This window comes from Oncorhynchus clarkii, chromosome 11 (assembly GCF_045791955.1).
Source record: "Oncorhynchus clarkii lewisi isolate Uvic-CL-2024 chromosome 11, UVic_Ocla_1.0, whole genome shotgun sequence".
NCBI lineage: Eukaryota > Metazoa > Chordata > Actinopteri > Salmoniformes > Salmonidae > Oncorhynchus > Oncorhynchus clarkii.
The window spans coordinates 16,584,393-16,602,054 of record NC_092157.1 but is presented as its reverse complement, the minus strand read 5'-3'; the positions used below and the strand labels follow the sequence as shown (position 1 = coordinate 16,602,054).

The 17,662-nt window shown below is 44.2% G+C and overlaps 1 protein-coding gene across 1 annotated transcript; it reads right to left on the bottom strand.

Moving 5' to 3' along the window:
• Positions 1 to 8,579: 8,579 nt before the first annotated feature.
• On the bottom strand, positions 8,580 to 17,361 carry LOC139420651 (SH2 domain-containing protein 1B). The gene is made up of 4 exons (XM_071170860.1): positions 16,983 to 17,361; positions 9,113 to 9,176; positions 8,861 to 9,029; positions 8,580 to 8,722 (listed from the first exon to the last, which is right to left on the bottom strand). The coding sequence occupies exons 1-4, from the start codon at positions 17,120 to 17,122 to the stop codon at positions 8,682 to 8,684; spliced, it is 414 nt and encodes a 137-aa protein (XP_071026961.1). The 5' UTR covers positions 17,123 to 17,361; the 3' UTR covers positions 8,580 to 8,681.
• Between the last annotated feature and the right edge of the window lie 301 nt (positions 17,362 to 17,662).

Here is a 17,662-nt window from a genome sequence, read left to right as displayed (position 1 = left end):
TTTGGAAGGTTCTTCCATCTCCACAGAGGAGTTCTAGAGCTCTGTCAGAATGACCATCGGGTTCTTGGTCACCTCTCTGACCAAGGCCCTTCTCCACCGATTGCTCAGTTTGGCTGGGCGACGAGCTCTAGGAAGAGTCTTGGTGGTTCCAAACTTCTTCCATTTAAGAATGATGGAGGCCACTGTGTTCTTGTGGACCTTCAATGCCACAGACATTTTTTTGGTACCCTTCCCCAGATCTGTGCCTCGACACAATCCTCTCTAAGAGCTCTACGGACAATTCCTTCGACCTCATGGCTTGGTTTTTGCTCTGACATGCACTGTCAACTGTGGGACCTTATATAGACAGGGGAGTGCCTTTCCAAATCATGTCCAATCAATTGAATTTAACACAGGTGAACTCCAATCAAGTTGTAGAAACATCTCAATGATGATCAATGGAAACAGGATGCACCTGAGCTCAATTTAGAGTCTCATAGGAAAGGGTCTGAATACTTATGTAAATAAGATATTTCTAAAAACCTGTTTTCGCCATGTCATTATGGGGTATCGTGCGTAGATTGCTGAGGGAAATGTTTTATTTAATACATTTACAGTAAGGCTGTAACGTAACAAAATGTGGAAAAAGTCAAGGGGTCTGAATACTTTCTGAAGGCACTGTATATCTGCTGTTTCCATTATCCATGTCGCAATTAATTTTTTTGCTACATTGCTTTTGTCGAACAAACCTGGGTCAATGGAAACTTGTTTAATGGCTTGAATCTAGGTTGTGCCTTTAGAAAAAGGAACAACTAAGGAAGAATTCTTCACTTCTTTCATTGACTTCTCAAACCCCAAACCATTTGGTCTTTTTGTATGCATTCCCGGAAGTCTTGTGATGTTGCATACTTAGAAGCTCTGTGGTTTGTGCATTTCAGTTGGTCATGACATGGGTGGCCCGAATTGCCTACAGGGGGGTGGAAACTGTGGTTGGACAGCATTGGAGTATTGTCTCGTCAGTAAACCCAGAAAAGTCAGCAAGCCTATAAATATCACTTATTTGGTCAACCACATGCAGCCATTTTCTTCTAATGCTGAATGTTTCCATTCTCTGTAGACAAATTCAGCCAAGAAACATTATTAGTGAGACATTTTATCTTTCACACAAAATGTTCCTATTGGCTTGGCAAAATTTACACATAAGTAGATGGTAATTTCCATTAAGAAAAATTGGTGGGACTTGCTTCAACTCTTTACAAGTATTGTTGTGTTAGTGGAAGAAGTTTAAACTGTTTTACTTAAGCCAAGCAGTTAAATATAGTCAAAGTTAAATGTAATAAAATAATTGGTCCGATTACTTTGATACACTACCCTGTCAACCTTATTACTTTGGATTGTGGGGCAGTTTGAGCACATATTTCACCACAAATAACAACACTTTGACTACTACACTTTCAGACAGTCTCCTGCTAGAATACCACAGTATAGGCAAACTGTAATAGTAGAGTACAGAAAACAAGGAGGCATTGTTGAAGTTTCAAAGAAATTAATCAACTTTATCTCAAGCATTTATCCCTTACTTCAAACATATGTTAATTATTAATCAAATGATAAATCTGTTAAAAGATAGTTATTACTGGATAGATAAATAAATGGATAGATAAATAAAGTAAGGATAATGGGATGGAAGACCTAATGGATGGAGGGTTGAAGAGATGAAAGGAGGTTAAGTTGGACTGATTGGTATGATAAAGGAATGAATGTGTGGTTGAAGGTGAGGATGGTGTGTATGTCTGTCTGTTTTTATCTACGACGCATTGTTGGGAAAAGTGTTTAAGGTAATTGATTATTCATGTCAAAAGTCACAATATTTACTCATTGTCTCATGCTTAGAATGTGGTCTCCCATTGTTATCATTTGAAAGTTCCATGGAAGTTAGCTAAATTAGTTAGAAGTAGACCAAGATGTCATTCCCTCACATTTTTTGCCTAACTTATGGGGAAATTGATCAAAGTAGCAGCTACATTGTTTACAGTGAATATTGAAGTCATGAGTTTTAGAATGTTGAGGAAATGCCATGGAAGTGTTATGGTGAGTGAATGAGGACCCAAAAGCGAACTAACTTAAACAGAGCTTCTTTAATAACCAAACATAGGTAGGCTCAGATAGACCGGCAGATTCCGACAGGACAGGACAAGGTTACAGCAAACATGACGATAGTCTGGCTCAGGCATGAAACACAAACAAGAATCCGACAAGGACAGGAACAGAAACAGAGAGAGATATAGGGACCTAATCAGAGGGAAAAAGGGAACAGGTGGGAAACGGGGTGAATGGGTAGTTAGAGGAGACAAGGAACAGCTGGGAGAAAGCGGGGGAGAAAAGGTAACCTAACAACGACCAGCAGAGGGAGACAGGGTGAAGGGAAAGGACAGAGACAAGACACAACATGACAGTACCCCCCCACTCACCGAGCGCCTCCTGGCGCACTCGAGGAGGAAACCTGGCGGCAACGGAGGAAATCCTCGATCAGCGCACGGTCCAGCACGTCCCGAGAGGGAACCCAACTCCTCTCCTCAGGACCGTACCCCTCCCAATCGACAAGGTACTGGTGACCACGGCCCCGAGGACGCATGTCCAAAATCCTGCGGACCCTGTAGATGGGTGCGCCCTCGACAAGGATGGGGGGGGGGGGGGGGAAGACGAGCGGGGGCGCGAAGAACGGGCTTAATACAGGAGACATGGAAGACCGGGTGGACGCGACGAAGGTATCGCGGAAGAAGAAGTCGAACTGCGACAGGATTAATGACCCGAGAAATACGGAACGGACCAATGAACCGCGGGGTCAACTTGCGAGAAGCCGTCTTAAGGGGAAGGTTCTGAGTGGAGAGCCAAACTCTCTGACCGCGACAATATCTAGGACTCTTAGTTCTACGCTTATTAGCAGCCCTCACAGTCTGCGCCCTATAACGGCAAAGTGCAGACCTGACCCTCTTCCAGGTGCGCTCGCAACGTTGGACAAAAGCCTGAGCGGAGGGGACGCTGGACTCGGCGAACTGAGATGAGAACAGCGGAGGCTGGTACCCGAGGCTACTCTGAAAAGGAGATAGCCCGGTCGCAGACGAAGGAAGCGAGTTGTGGGCGTATTCTGCCCAGGGGAGCTGTTCTGACCAAGACGCAGGGTTGCGAAAAGAAAGACTGCGTAAGATGCGACCAATAGTCTGATTGGCCCGTTCTGCTTGACCGTTAGACTGGGGGTGGAAGCCGGAAGAGAGACTGACGGAAGCCCCAATCAAACGGCAAAACTCCCTCCAAAATTGAGACGTGAATTGCGGACCTCTGTCCGAAACGACGTCTGACGGAAGGCCATGAATTCTGAAAACGTTCTCGATGATGATTTGTGCCGTCTCTTTAGCAGAAGGAAGCTTAGCAAGGGGAATGAAATGAGCCGCCTTAGAGAACCTATCGACAACCGTAAGAATAACAGTCTTCCCCGCTGACGAAGGCAGTCCGGTGACAAAATCTAAGGCGATGTGAGACCACGGTCGAGAGGGAATAGGAAGCGGCCTGAGACGGCCGGCAGGAGGAGAGTTACCGGACTTAGTCTGCGCGCAGACCGAACAAGCAGCCACGAAACGACGCGTGTCATGCTCCCGGGTGGGCCACCAAAAACGCTGGCGAATGGAAGCAAGCGTACCCCGAACGCCAGGGTGGCCGGCTAACTTGGCAGAGTGAGCCCACTGAAGAACGGCCAGACGAGTAGGAACGGGAACGAAAAGAAGGTTCCTAGGACAAGCGCGCGGCGACGGAGTGTGAGTGAGCGCTTGTTTTACCTGCCTCTCAATTCCCCAGACAGTCAACCCGACAACACACCCCTCAGGGAGAATCCCCTCGGGGTCAGTGGAGGCTACTGAAGAACTGAAGAGACGAGACAAAGCATCAGGCTTGGTGTTCTTAGAGCCCGGACGATAAGAAATCACGAACTCGAAACGAGCGAAAAACAGCGCCCAACGCGCCTGACGCGCATTAAGTCGTTTGGCAGAACGGATGTACTCAAGGTTCCTATGGTCAGTCCAAACGACAAAAGGAACGGTCGCCCCCTCCAACCACTGTCGCCATTCGCCTAGGGCTAACCGGATGGCGAGCAGTTCGCGGTTACCCACATCATAGTTACGTTCCGACGGCGACAGGCGATGAGAAAAATACGCGCATGGGTGGACCTTGTCGTCAGAGAGGGAGCGCTGAGAAAGAATGGCTCCCACGCCCACCTCTGACGCGTCAACGAACTGTCTAGAGACGTCAGGTGTAACAAGGATAGGAGCGGATGTAAAACGATTCTTGAGGAGATCAAAAGCTCCCTGGGCGGAAACGGACCACTTAAAGCACGTCTTGACAGAAGTAAGGGCTGTGAGAGGAGCTGCCACCTGACCGAAATTACGGATGAAACGACGATAGAAGTTCGCGAAGCCGAGAAAGCGCTGCAGCTCGACGCGTGACTTAGGGACGGGCCAATCAATGACAGCTTGGACCTTAGCGGGATCCATCTTAATGCCTTCAGCGGAAATAACAGAACCGAGAAATGTGACGGAGGAGGCATGAAAAGTGCACTTCTCAGCCTTCACAAAAAGACAATTCTCTAAAAGGCGCTGGAGGACACGTCGAACGTGCTGAACATGAATCTGGAGTGACGGTGAAAAAATCAGGATATCGTCAAGGTAGACGAAAACAAAGATGTTCAGCATGTCTCTCAGGACATCATTGACTAATGCCTGAAAGACAGCTGGAGCGTTAGCGAGGCCGAAAGGAAGAACCCGGTATTCAAAGTGCCCTAACGGAGTGTTAAACGCCGTCTTCCACTCGTCCCCCTCCCTGATGCGCACGAGATGGTAAGCGTTACGAAGGTCCAACTTAGTGAAAAACCTGGCTCCCTGCAGGATCTCGAAGGCTGAAGACATAAGAGGAAGCGGATAACGATTCTTCACTGTTATGTCATTCAGCCCTCGATAATCTATGCAGGGGCGCAGAGACCCGTCCTTCTTCTTGACAAAAAAAAACCCCGCTCCGGCGGGAGAGGAGGAGGGGACTATGGTACCGGCGTCAAGAGCTACAGACAAATAATCTTCGAGAGCCTTACGTTCGGGAGCCGACAGAGAGTATAGTCTACCCCGGGGGGGGGTGGTTCCCGGAAGGAGATCAATACTACAATCATACGACCGGTGTGGAGGAAGAGAGGTGGCCCTGGACCGACTGAACACCGTGCGCAGATCGTGATATTCCTCCGGCACCCCTGTCAAATCACCAGGCTCCTCCTGTGAAGAAGAGACAGAGGAAACAGGAGGGATAGCAGACATTAAACATTTCACATGACAAGAGACGTTCCAGGAGAGGATAGAATTACTAGACCAATTAATGGAAGGATTATGACAAACTAGCCAGGGATGGCCCAAAACAACAGGTGTAAAAGGTGAACGAAAAATTAAAAAAGAAATGGTTTCACTATGATTACCAGAAACAGTGAGGGTTAAAGGTAGCGTCTCACGCTGAATCCTGGGGAGAGGACTACCATCCAGGGCGAACAAGGCCGTGGGCTCCTTTAACTGTCTGAGAGGAATGTCATGTTCCCGAGCCCAGGTCTCGTCCATAAAACAGCCCTCCGCCCCAGAGTCTATTAAGGCACTGCAGGAAGCAGACGAACCGGTCCAGCGTAGATGGACCGACAAGGTAGTGCAGGATCTTGAAGGAGAGACAGGAGTAGTAGCGCTCACCAGTAGCCCTCCGCTTACTGACGAGCTCTGGCCTTTTACTGGACATGAAGTGACAAAATGACCAGCGGAACCGCAATAGAGACAGAGGCGGTTGGTGATTCTCCGTTCCCTCTCCTTAGTCGAGATGCGGATACCTCCCAGCTGCATGGGCTCAGCACCCGAGCCGGCAGAGGAAGATGGTAGTGATGCGGAGAGGGGGGCGACGGAGAGCGCGAGCTCCTTTCCACGAGCTCGGTGACGAAGATCAACCCGTCGCTCAATGCGAATAGCGAGTTCAATCAAGGAATCCACGCTGGAAGGAACCTCCCGGGAGAGAATCTCATCCTTTACCTCTGCGCGGAGACCCTCCAGAAGACGAGCGAGCAAGGCCGGCTCGTTCCAGCCACTGGAGACAGCAAGAGTGCGAAACTCAATAGAGTAGTCTGTTATGGATCGATTGCCTTGACATAGGGAAGACAGGGCCCTGGAAGCCTCCTCCCCAAAAACAGATCGATCAAAAACCCGTATCATCTCCTCCTTAAAGTCCTGATACTGGTTAGTACACTCAGCCCTTGCCTCCCAGATTGCCGTGCCCCACTCACGAGCCCGTCCAATAAGGAGAGATATGACGTAGGCGACACGAGCAGTGCTCCTGGAGTAAGTGTTGGGCTGGAGAGAAAACACAATATCACACTGGGTGAGGAACGAGCGGCATTCAGTGGGCTCCCCAGAGTAACACGGCGGGTTATTGATTCTGGGCTCCGGAGATTCGAAAGCCCTGGAAGTGGCCGGTGGATCGAGGCGGAGATGGTGAACCTGTTCTGTGAGGTTGGAGACTTGGGTGGCCAGGGTCTCAACGGCATGTCGAGCAGCAGACACTTCCTGCTCGTGTCTGCCTAGCATCGCTCCCTGGATCCCGACGGCTGAGTGGAGAGGATCCGAAGTCGCTGGGTCCATTCTTGGTCGGATTCTTCTGTTATGGTGAGTGAATGAGGACCCAAAAGCGAACTAACTTAAACAGAGCTTCTTTAATAACCAAACATAGGTAGGCTCAGATAGACCGGCAGATTCCGACAGGACAGGACAAGGTTACAGCAAACATGACGATAGTCTGGCTCAGGCATGAAACACAAACAAGAATCCGACAAGGACAGGAACAGAAACAGAGAGAGATATAGGGACCTAATCAGAGGGAAAAAGGGAACAGGTGGGAAACGGGGTGAATGGGTAGTTAGAGGAGACAAGGAACAGCTGGGAGAAAGCGGGGGAGAAAAGGTAACCTAACAACGACCAGCAGAGGGAGACAGGGTGAAGGGAAAGGACAGAGACAAGACACAACATGACAGGAAGTGGATGGAGGACAAAAAGAGGGCCAAAAAGTTCAATAGTTTAAAAAGTATAAAATATTTTATAAAGTCAAATAATGTAAGCAACTCAATGCAGACAAGTCTGCATGTTTTAAAGTTTGAACGGCGTTTCTAGCTAAAACGGTGTAAAAGGAGTAGCGTGCAGCAGAATTATAAGAAGAAGAGTCGCAAGTCCCACCTAATTAATTAAGAGATATTTGAGTAAACGGTTTCCATTGCAAGACGTAATGATTACACCCCAGTGTCCTCTGGTTCAGGGAAGGCTGAAAGTGAAACACACTGTCTACAGCAGGGGACCTTGCAGAGAGGTGAGAAAACAAGTGTGACAAAAACAAGTGGATGTGTGTGAGCATGAGTGTGTATGTCTATGTAGCCCAGACTGAGTATGGGGGGGGGGGGGTTGGGTTGTTGGTTTATGTTACAACAACACACAGTTGGTTACATGTTACATAACAGCATTTTAATTTAGTTAGGGGAAAAGTAGATAAATACTGGTGTTTACAAACTTTTTATTTAAGCTAGGAACATTTACACATTACAGCTTAGTCTTATCCAGAGTAGGCCTAAATCTTTACAAGTAAATAAACTCTATTCGGAATGCCATAGTAACAAAAATATATTAATGTTTCTATGGGATGTTTCAAACCGTATGTGCACTGATACTATTCACTCACAAGATGATATATACATATTATACATACACTGACTCTCTCACAAACCCACATACATTTAGATACACTACATTCGCACAACACATACACGCATACTGACGCCACACACACACATATGCTGCTCTGTTCTTTATTTCACTCTTATTATTATCTATCCCGATGCCTAGTCACTTTACGCTGCCTTTATGTACATATCTACCTCAAAAACCTCATACTTCTACACATTGATATGGTACTGATACTGGTACTCCCTGTTACCCCACTCTCTGAAGGTGTCTCCGGGAGAGTGGATTATGCAAAAAACAAATTTCCAATTCACACATGCGTATTAATACACACCTGTAGATGTGTAAGACAGGACAAATATAAGCACCCACCAAAATATTATTTTTATGATATAGCTTAATTCTTGTTTTTTTCTTCCTCTTGTGTTACTATATATTTTATAGTATATAAATATATATATATTTTTTGACTCAGCATAGTAGGAAAGGGCTCGTAAGCAAGCATTTCACAGTAAGTCTACACACGTTGTATTCCATGCATGTGACAAATAACATTTGATTTTAACTTCCACTTCAACAACCAGACAAACACTATTCTCAGCACACAACACATTGCATAAGGAAGGGGAGGACTGAGACCAAAAATCAGCCCTAGCATTTCTAACACACCAGCCCATTTTTTTCCTTAGAGGCCCCAATTACAGTATTAGCCAGATAATGATAATTTAGCTTAAAAAAAATGAATTAGACAGGCCCTGTGGGCTAACATTTGACCAGCTCATCTGGCATTTCGAGCAAGATGACCAATCCGCCCCTGGCATCAGGATAAAAAAATAAAATAAAACCTGGCTGCAGGCACCACACCTAGATATTTACAGGCTCATAGATGATGTAGGTCAGGGGTGTGCTGCTGAATCAAGAGGGCAGGACAACAACGTAGTCTGATGCATCCACATCTAGACAAGAGAGGGACAGAGAAAGGACAAGTAGTGAGTGGGTATTTAAGAATGATAACGATCTGGACATCTGAAAAAAAGTCAGTGACAGATGGAAGTGAAACTAACAGACAGACAGACAGACAGAGTGTTACTTACTTTCATAATCAGGCACCTCGTCGATGACATTGGGGGCGGGAAGTTGTAGCAGTGTCTTCCGCTTGACTGAGTGGCGCAGATGCTGAGCCAATCCCTGTCCCCGACGCTTATAATGGCGGACCAGCTCCTCTAACGTCTTAAAGAATTTCTCCTCTACACCAGACGCTGTCTACACACAGACAGACAGACAGACCATCAGAAACACATACAAACGCAAGCGCACACACACACACACACACACACAGGGTGTACCTGCAGGGTGTAGCTTCCAGTGTGGGTCTGGAGGATTCTGTAGGTATACACCACCTTCTTTTTACTGCAGAAACACAACACACAAATACAGCAGCAGTCAAACGTTTGAACACCTACTCATTCAAGGGTTTTTCTTTATTTTTACTATTTTCTACATTGTAGAATAATGGTGAAGACATAAACTATGAAATAACACATATGGAATCATGTAGTAACCAAAAAAGTGCTAAACAAATCAAAATATATTTTATATTTGAGATTCTTCAAAGTAGCCACCCTTTGCCTTGATGACAGCTTTGCACACTCTTGGCATTCTAACAACCAGCTTCATCTGGAATGCTTTTACAACAGTCTTGAAGGAGTTCCCACATATACTGAGCACTTGTTGGCTGCTTTTCCTTCACTATGTGGTCCAACTCATCCCAAACCATCTCAATTGGTTTGAGATCGGGTGATTGATTGTGGAGGCCAGGTCATCTGATGCAGCACTCCATCACTCTCTTTCTTGGTCAAATAGCCCTTACACAGCCTGGAGGTGTGTTGGGTCAATGTCCTGTTGAAAAACAAATGATAGTCCCACTAAGTGCAAACCAGATGGGATGGGGTATCGCTGCAGAACATGCCTTGATTTCAAAATAAATCACAGACAGTGTCACCAGCAAAGCACCTTCCTACTACATGCTTCATGGTGAGAACCACACATGCGGAGATCATCTGTTGAAGTACTATGCGTCTCAAAGACACGGTGGTTGGAACCAAAAAACTCTAATTTTGTCACGCCCTGACCTTAGAGAGCCGTTTTATTTCTCTATTTGGTTAGGTCAGGGTGTGATTTGGGTGTACATTCTATGTTTTCTATTTCTTTGTTTTTGGCCGAGTGTGGTTCCCAATCAGAGGCAGCTATCATTGTCTCTGATTGAGAATCATACTTATGCAGCCTTTTTCCCACCTATGTTTGTGGGTAATTATTTATTTTCTGTGTGTGTTTGTGGGTAACTATTTATAGTCTATGTGTGTTTGTGGGTAATTATTTATTTTCTGTGTGTGTTTGTGGGTAATTATTTATTTTCTGTGTGTGTTTGTGGGTAATTATTTATTTTCTGTGTGTGTGTTTGTGGGCTCCACGGTTGCATCACGTTCGGTTTCTGTTTACCTGTTTTTTTGTGAAAGTTTCACTTTATTAAAAGATGTGGAATTACATGCTCATCTATGACAGGGAGTTTGAAGACAGCGAACGTGACACATTTGGACTCATCAGACCAAAGGACAGATTTCCAGCGATCTAATGTCCATTGCTCGTGTTTCTTGGCCCAAGCAAGTCTCTTCTTATTGGTGTCCTTTAGTAGTGGTTTCTTTGCAGCAAATCGACCATGAAGGCCTGATTCACGTAGTCTCCTCTGAACAGTTGATGTTGAGATTGTCTGTTACTTGAACTCTGTGAAGCATTTATTTGGACTGCAATTTCTGAGACTGGTAAATCTAATGAACTTTTCCTCTGCAGCAGAAGTACCTCTGGGCCTTCCTTTCCTGTGGTGGACCTCATTAGAGCGAGTTTCATCAGTGAGTGAATATTTAATAAAGAAACGGAACATAATACAAAACAAGAAACACTAACAGCATACAGACATGAAACAGAAACAACATCTGGGGAATGAACCAAAGGGAGTGACACAAATAGGGCAGGTAATTAAGGAGGTGATGGAGTCCAGGTGAGTGTCATTAGGCGCTGATGCACATGACAGGTGTGCAAACACCCTGGTGACCTAGAGGCCAGAGAGGGAGCACACGTGACACTTGGTCTTTTACCAAATAGAGCTCTCTTCTGTATACAAACTCTGACTTGTCACAACACAACTGATTGGCTCAAATGCATTAATAAGGAAAGAAATTCCATAAATTAACTTTTAATAAGGCACACCTGATAATTGAAATGCATTCCAGCTGACTACCTCATGAAGCATTCCAGATGAAGCTGGTTGTTAGAATGCCAATAGTGTGCAACGCTGTCATCAAGGCAAAGGGTGGCTACATTGAACAATCTCAAATATAAATTGTTATTTCATAGTTCTGATGTCTTCGCTATTATTCTACAATGTAGAAAATAGTACAAATATCGGGGCACCATCAGTACAGAGCTTGCTCAGGATTGGCAGTAGAGGGGTGTGAGTGCATCTGCACGCACAGTGAGGCAAAGACTTTTGGAGGATGGCCTGGTGTCAAGAAGGGCAGCAAAGAAGTCACTTCTCTCCAAGAAAAACATTAGGGACAGACTGATATTCTGCAAAAGGTACAGCGATTGGACTGCTGAGGACTGGGGTAAAGTTATTTTCTCTGATGAATCCCCTTTCCGATTGTTTGGTGCATCCGGAAAAAAGCTTGTCCGGAGAAGACAAGGTGAGCGCTACCATCAGTCCTGTGTCATGCCAACAGTAAAGCATCCTGAGACCATTCATGTGTGGGCTTGCTTCTCAGCCAAGGGAGTGGGCTCACTCACAATGTTTCCTAAGAACACAGCCATGAATAAAGAATGGTACCAACCCATCCTCTGAGAGCAACTTCTCCCAACCTTCCAGGAACAGTTTGGTGACGAACAATACCACTCAAAATTAAAGTGGAAAACCACACTACAGGCTGATCCAACTTTGATGTAATGTCCTTAAAACAAGTCAAAATGAGGCTCAGTAGTGTGTGTGGCCTCCACGTGCCTGTATGACCTCCCGACAATGCCTGGGCATGCTCCTGATGAGGTGGCAGATGGTCTCCTGAGGGATCTCCTCCCAGACCTGGACTAAAGCATACGCCAACTCCTGGACAGTCTGTGGTGCAATGTGGCGTTGGTGGATGGAGCGAGACATGATGTCCCAGATGTGCTCAATTGGATTCAGGTCTGGGGAACGGGCGGGCCAGTCCATAGCATCAATGCCTTCCTCTTGCAGGAACTGCTGACACACTCCAGCCACATGAGGTCTAGCATTGTCTTGCATTAAGAGGAACCCAGGGCCAACCGCACCAGCATATGGTCTCACAAGGGGTCTGAGGATCTCATCTCAGTACCTAATGGCAGTCTGGCTACCTCTGGCGAGCACATGGAGGGCTGTGCGGCCCCCCAAAGAAATGCCACCCCACACCATGACTGACCCACCGCCAAACCGGTCATGCTGGAGGATGTTGCAGGCAGCAGAACGTTCTCCACGGCGTCTCCAGACTCTGTCACGTCTGTCACATGTGCTCAGTGTGAACCTGCTTTCATCTGTGAAGAGCACAGGGCGCCAGTAGCGAATTTGCCAATCTTGGTGTTCTCTGGCAAATGCCAAACGTCCTGCACGGTGTTGAGCTGTAAGCACAACCCCCACCTGTGAATGTCGGGCCCTCATACCACCCTCATGGTCCTGCTGCTGGGTTGTTGCCCTCCTACTGCCTCCTCCACGTCTCCTGATGTACTGGCCTGTCTCCTGGTAGTGCCTCCATGCTCTGGACACTACGCTGACAGACACAGCAAACCTTCTTGCCACAGCTCGCATTGATGTTCCATCCTGGATGAGCTGCACTACCTGAGCCACTTGTGTGGGTTGTAGACTCCGTCTCATGCTACCACTAGAATGAAAGCACCGCCAGCATTCAAAAGTGACCAAAACATCAGCCAGGAAGAATAGGAACTGAGAAGTGGTCTGTGGTCACCACCTGCAGAACCACTCCTTTATTGGGGGTGTCTTGCTAATTGCCTATAATTTCCATTTTTACAGAAGTGTGATTGACTTGGAGTTACATTGTGTTGTTTAAGTGTTCCCTTTATTTTTTTGAGCAGTGTATTTTGGGTCCATGGCCAGGAAACTCCCCAGACCTTTGTCCCATTGAGAACTTAATCCTCAAGAGGCGGGTGGACAAACAAAAACCCACAAATTCTGACAAACTCCAAGCATTGATTATGCAAGAATGGGCTGCCATCAGCCAGGATGTGGCCCAGATGTTAATTGACAGCATGCCAGGGCGGATTGCAGAGGTCTTGAAAAAGAAGGGTCAACACAAATGATTCAAATATTGACTCTTTGCATCAACTTCATGTAATTATCAATAAAAGCCTTTGACACTTATGAAATGCTTGTAATTATACTTCAGTATTCCATAGTAACATCTGACAAAAATATCTAAAGACACTGAGGCAGCAGGCTTTGTGAAAATTAATATTTGTGTTATTCTCAAAACTTTTGGCCATGACTGTACATGGCCAAAAGTAGGTGGAAATCCCTTCAAATTTGAGCCACACCCATTGCTGACAGGTGTACAAAATCGAGCACACAGCCATACAATCTCCAGAGACAAACACTGGCAGTAGATATATAGCAATAAAATCTGTACCATAGAATAAGAATAAGTTAGAGGAAAAACTAAAAGAACTGGAGGAACTTATTCAAGAAATAAGATATTATAACAAAGCGAACTGGATGGAATATGGGGAAAAATGCACCAAATTATCTTTTAAATCTTCAACATAGAAATACTCACACAAATAATTGACTGAGACGTGTTACAAATGACAGTCACCCATGTTCACCAAATTACATATTGAAAGAAGCAAAGTAAGCAAAGTACTTTAAGCATATGTTTTCCTTTCATCTCCACAAGCCAAAGTTAAATGTAAAGATTTTTGTTTAATAATGTAAAATTAACAGCTATACAGAATGAATCATGTGAATGCCAAATTACAGTGGAGGAACTTCTTGATACAATTAAAGTATTTAAGTCTGGGAAAAGTCTAAGGCTGGATGGCATACCAGTTGAGGGATACCAAACCTTTTTTGATGTACTCAGAGGACCATTATTAGCATGTTTTAACCATTCCTATAAAAATTTTATATTATTAGATACTCAACTAGGTCTGATTTCATTATTACTGAAACAGGACCCAAGTGGTAAATATAAAGATCCAGTCCATTTAAACAATTGGAGGCCCCTTACACTTCAATGTTGTGATGCAAAAAAATCTAGAAACATTTATAGTGCATAGAATTAAAAAGGTATTGTCGTATATTATTCATCCTAATCAGACAGGTGTTTTACATGGACAATAAATTGGAGATAAAATAAGCCAAGTACCGGAAACAATAGAACACTATGACATTTTTTTATTAAACTGTCAAGAGGAGTAAAACAAGGTTGTCCACTATCGGCATATCTATTTATTATGGCATCAAAATGTTATCTATTAAAATCAGATCCAATAATACTATCAAGGGCCTAGAAATCCAGTGCTTTAAAAAAGGTGTTTTCTTTTAAATCCATAATTCGGATCCCTCCACAGCCTCATAGAGGATCTAAATACATTTTCTAACCTTTCTGGTTTACAATCAAATTATAATAAATGTACCATATTAATTATTGGATCAATAAAAAAGAACTAACTTTAACATTACCGTATAGTTTACCAATAAAATGGTCTGATGGTGAAATGCACATATTCAGTGTTCATACCGCAAAAGAAAAACATGCTCTCACTACAATAATTTTTTAAAGTAAGTTAGCAAAATAAATAAGATCTTGCTACCGTGGAAAGGAAAATACCTGCCCATTTGTGGACAAATCACCCTGATAACTCTTTAGTCATATCCCCGTTTACCTATTTGCTTATGGTTTTGCCTACACCTAGCAAACAGTTTTTTGAATTATATGAGCAAAGAATATTCAATTTTATTTGGAATGGCAAGGCAGACAAAATTAAACGGGACTATTGATATAATATGTCACACTTGTAGCTAACAAAAAATACATGTAAAAATATGCTCTATTGTAAATATATCTATCTATGTCTATGTAAATATATGCTCTATTAAAAATTACAACCAACTAATTGCAGCATTACTGCAAAAATGGAAGAGGCAAGTGGAAGGGGGAGAAAGTAAGGCAGTTGTCTGCCCTACATTAAAGAGCAAAATTGGCTAAAGAAAATTGTGATAAATAAAAAAAGTATACCAGTTTCATTTAAGGTCCAAAACATTTACAGCTGTGCCATATAGATTGCATAATAGTTGGGAAGAGCTTTTCAATGTACTGATTCCATGGCACATGGTTTATGAACTGATACACAAAACAACTCTGGATTCAAAACTTAGAGTTTTTCCATTTAAATTATTCTACAAAATTATTGCAACCAATAGAATGTTATATATATGGGGGATACAACCATGCCAGTTCTGCAGATTTAGCTGCAAAGAGACAGAATCATTAGATCATTTTCAGTTTTTGGTCGCAGGTTCAGGAATGGCTGAAGAATTGCAACATTTACCTGGAGCTAACTCTGGAAATAGCACTGCTGGGTGATTTTAAAAGTCATAGTCAATCGATCAATACTATAATAGTACTCTTAGCAAAAATGTTTATCTTTAATTTAAAATATGTAGAATCTGTAAGATTAGAAAGGTTCAGATCTTTTGTGAAACATCATAGCACAGTTGAAAATGTATGGCAAATAGAACCTGGATGGTGTTCAGAGATAGATGGGAGGGGTTGAGTGGGAGGGAGGATGGGACTACAAACAAACAAAAGATAACTATTGTAATATATACTGTATCCGTAAAATGTATATGGTATGTATAAGCTGGAAGTAGAAGCCTAAGTGTTGTTGTCCACTAGTTTACTCCAATTAGGGGAGGGGTGGCAGAGTTAGGGGAAAATAATACTTTTTTCTTATATTTACAGAAAAAATATATGGGAGATTGGAAATGATGGAGACAATTATAATTACATACATTGTGGAAGCCACAATCTATATGCAACAAAATAAAATAAAAAAATAAAAAATAGAATGACTTTCAACATGGCATAGGATGCCACCTTTCCAACAAGTCAGTTCATCAAATTTCTGCCCTGCTTGAGCTGAGCCAATCAGCCACACACAAGCCTAAGATCCCCATGAGCAATGCGAAGCGTCGGCTGGAGTGGTGTAAAGCTCACCGCCATTGGGATCTGGAGCAGTGGAAACGCATTCTCTGGAGTGATGAATCATGCTTCACCATCTGGCAGTCCGGTGGATGAATCTTGGTTTGGCAGATGCCAGGAGAACACTACCTGCCCGAATCCATAGTGCCAACTGGTTTGATGGAGGAAGAATAATGGTCTGGGGCTGTTTTTCATGGTTTAGGGTAGGCCCCTTAGTTCCAGTGCAGGGAAATCTTAATGCTACAGAATACAATGACCTTCTAGACAATTCTATGCTTCCAACTCTGTGGCAACAGTTTGCGAAAGCTTCTGTCCTGTTTCAGCATGACAATGCACCCATGCACAAAGTGAGGTCCATACAGAAACAGTTTGTTGAGATCGATGTGGAAGAACTTGACTGACCTGCACAGATCCCTGACCTCAACTCCATTGAACACCTTTGGGATTAATTGGAATGCTGACTGTGAGACAGGCCTAAACACCCAACATTAGTGCCCAACCTCACTAATGCTCTTCTGGATGAATGGAAGCAAGTCCCTGCAGCAATGTTTCAACATCTAGTGGAAAGCCTTCCCAGAAGAGTGGACGCTGTTATAGCAGCAAAGGGGGGAACAACTCCATATTAATGTCCATGTTTGACGAGCAGGTGTCCACATACAATTAGCCATGGAGGGTAGGGGGCTGTACTGATCATCAAGTGTGTAATGTGTAAGGTTAATTGTTACCCTTCTTCCTCACTCATTTTTTTATAGATGTCACAGGGGTTCCTGGCTTTCTCCAATGAGTACTGACTAGTATTCCCTAAAGCACCAAACCACCCTGCAATATTAAAACTAGGATGGATTCTATAAAGCATTTATAAAATGCTTGGATGATGGATTGGTATACATTAAACGTCCTACATTTCTGTAAAAAGAACAAGGAGTGTAATACTCACTAGACACACAGACACATGGCTCCTTGGATTGTTTCGCTGTCTCTGATGAGGTAGGCTCCATCCTTCCCCTTCTTCCCCAGCAGATCCTCACAGTCCAGTTTACTGATTGCCCCGTGGTACATCAATGGAGGCGATGCCATTGTAACTATCCCAACAGCGGGGCAACAGGGGGTCAACACCCTCCCTCTCTACCGCTCTTCCTGTATCAGTCCAGGCCTGGTCCTCCCACTCTCCTCAGTCAGTCCTCACCTCTTCTTTTGATACTCTTCCCTGCTTCTTCACTCCTCTCTTCTCTTTCTTGCCTGTCCTCTCCTCTCCCTGTGTTCTCTGTCTCCTCACCCCAGAGAGAAGCTAGCAGAGGTAGCGTTGGTAAAGTTACTCTCTGATAATCAATCAACCAATCTCTCCATAATCTGCAGTGAGAGCAGAGACAGACACAGACAGAGAACACTCTTCAAAGCTTCAATATCTCACAGACCCTCTTTCAAATGCGCCTCTGCGGCCACAAGATCACAGGAAGTGTGTGCAAGATAAAGAGAGAGAGATAAAGAGAGAGAGAGAGAGAGAGAGAGAGAGACAAGAAAAGGGCAACCAGTGAAGAACAAACACCATTGTGAATAGAACCATATTTATGTTTATTTATTTTCACTTTTGTACTTTAACTATTTGCACATAATATG

Coding starts and splice junctions, on each gene's coding strand:
- LOC139420651 (XM_071170860.1), bottom strand. CDS start 17,122: ATGGCATCGCCTCCATTGATGTACCACGGGGCAATCAGTAAACTGGAC. Junction 9,030..9,112: donor CTGGAAGCTACACCCTGCAG/GTACACCCTGTG, acceptor GTCTGTGTGTAG/ACAGCGTCTGGTGTAGAGGA. Junction 8,723..8,860: donor CGAGGTGCCTGATTATGAAA/GTAAGTAACACT, acceptor TCTCTTGTCTAG/ATGTGGATGCATCAGACTAC.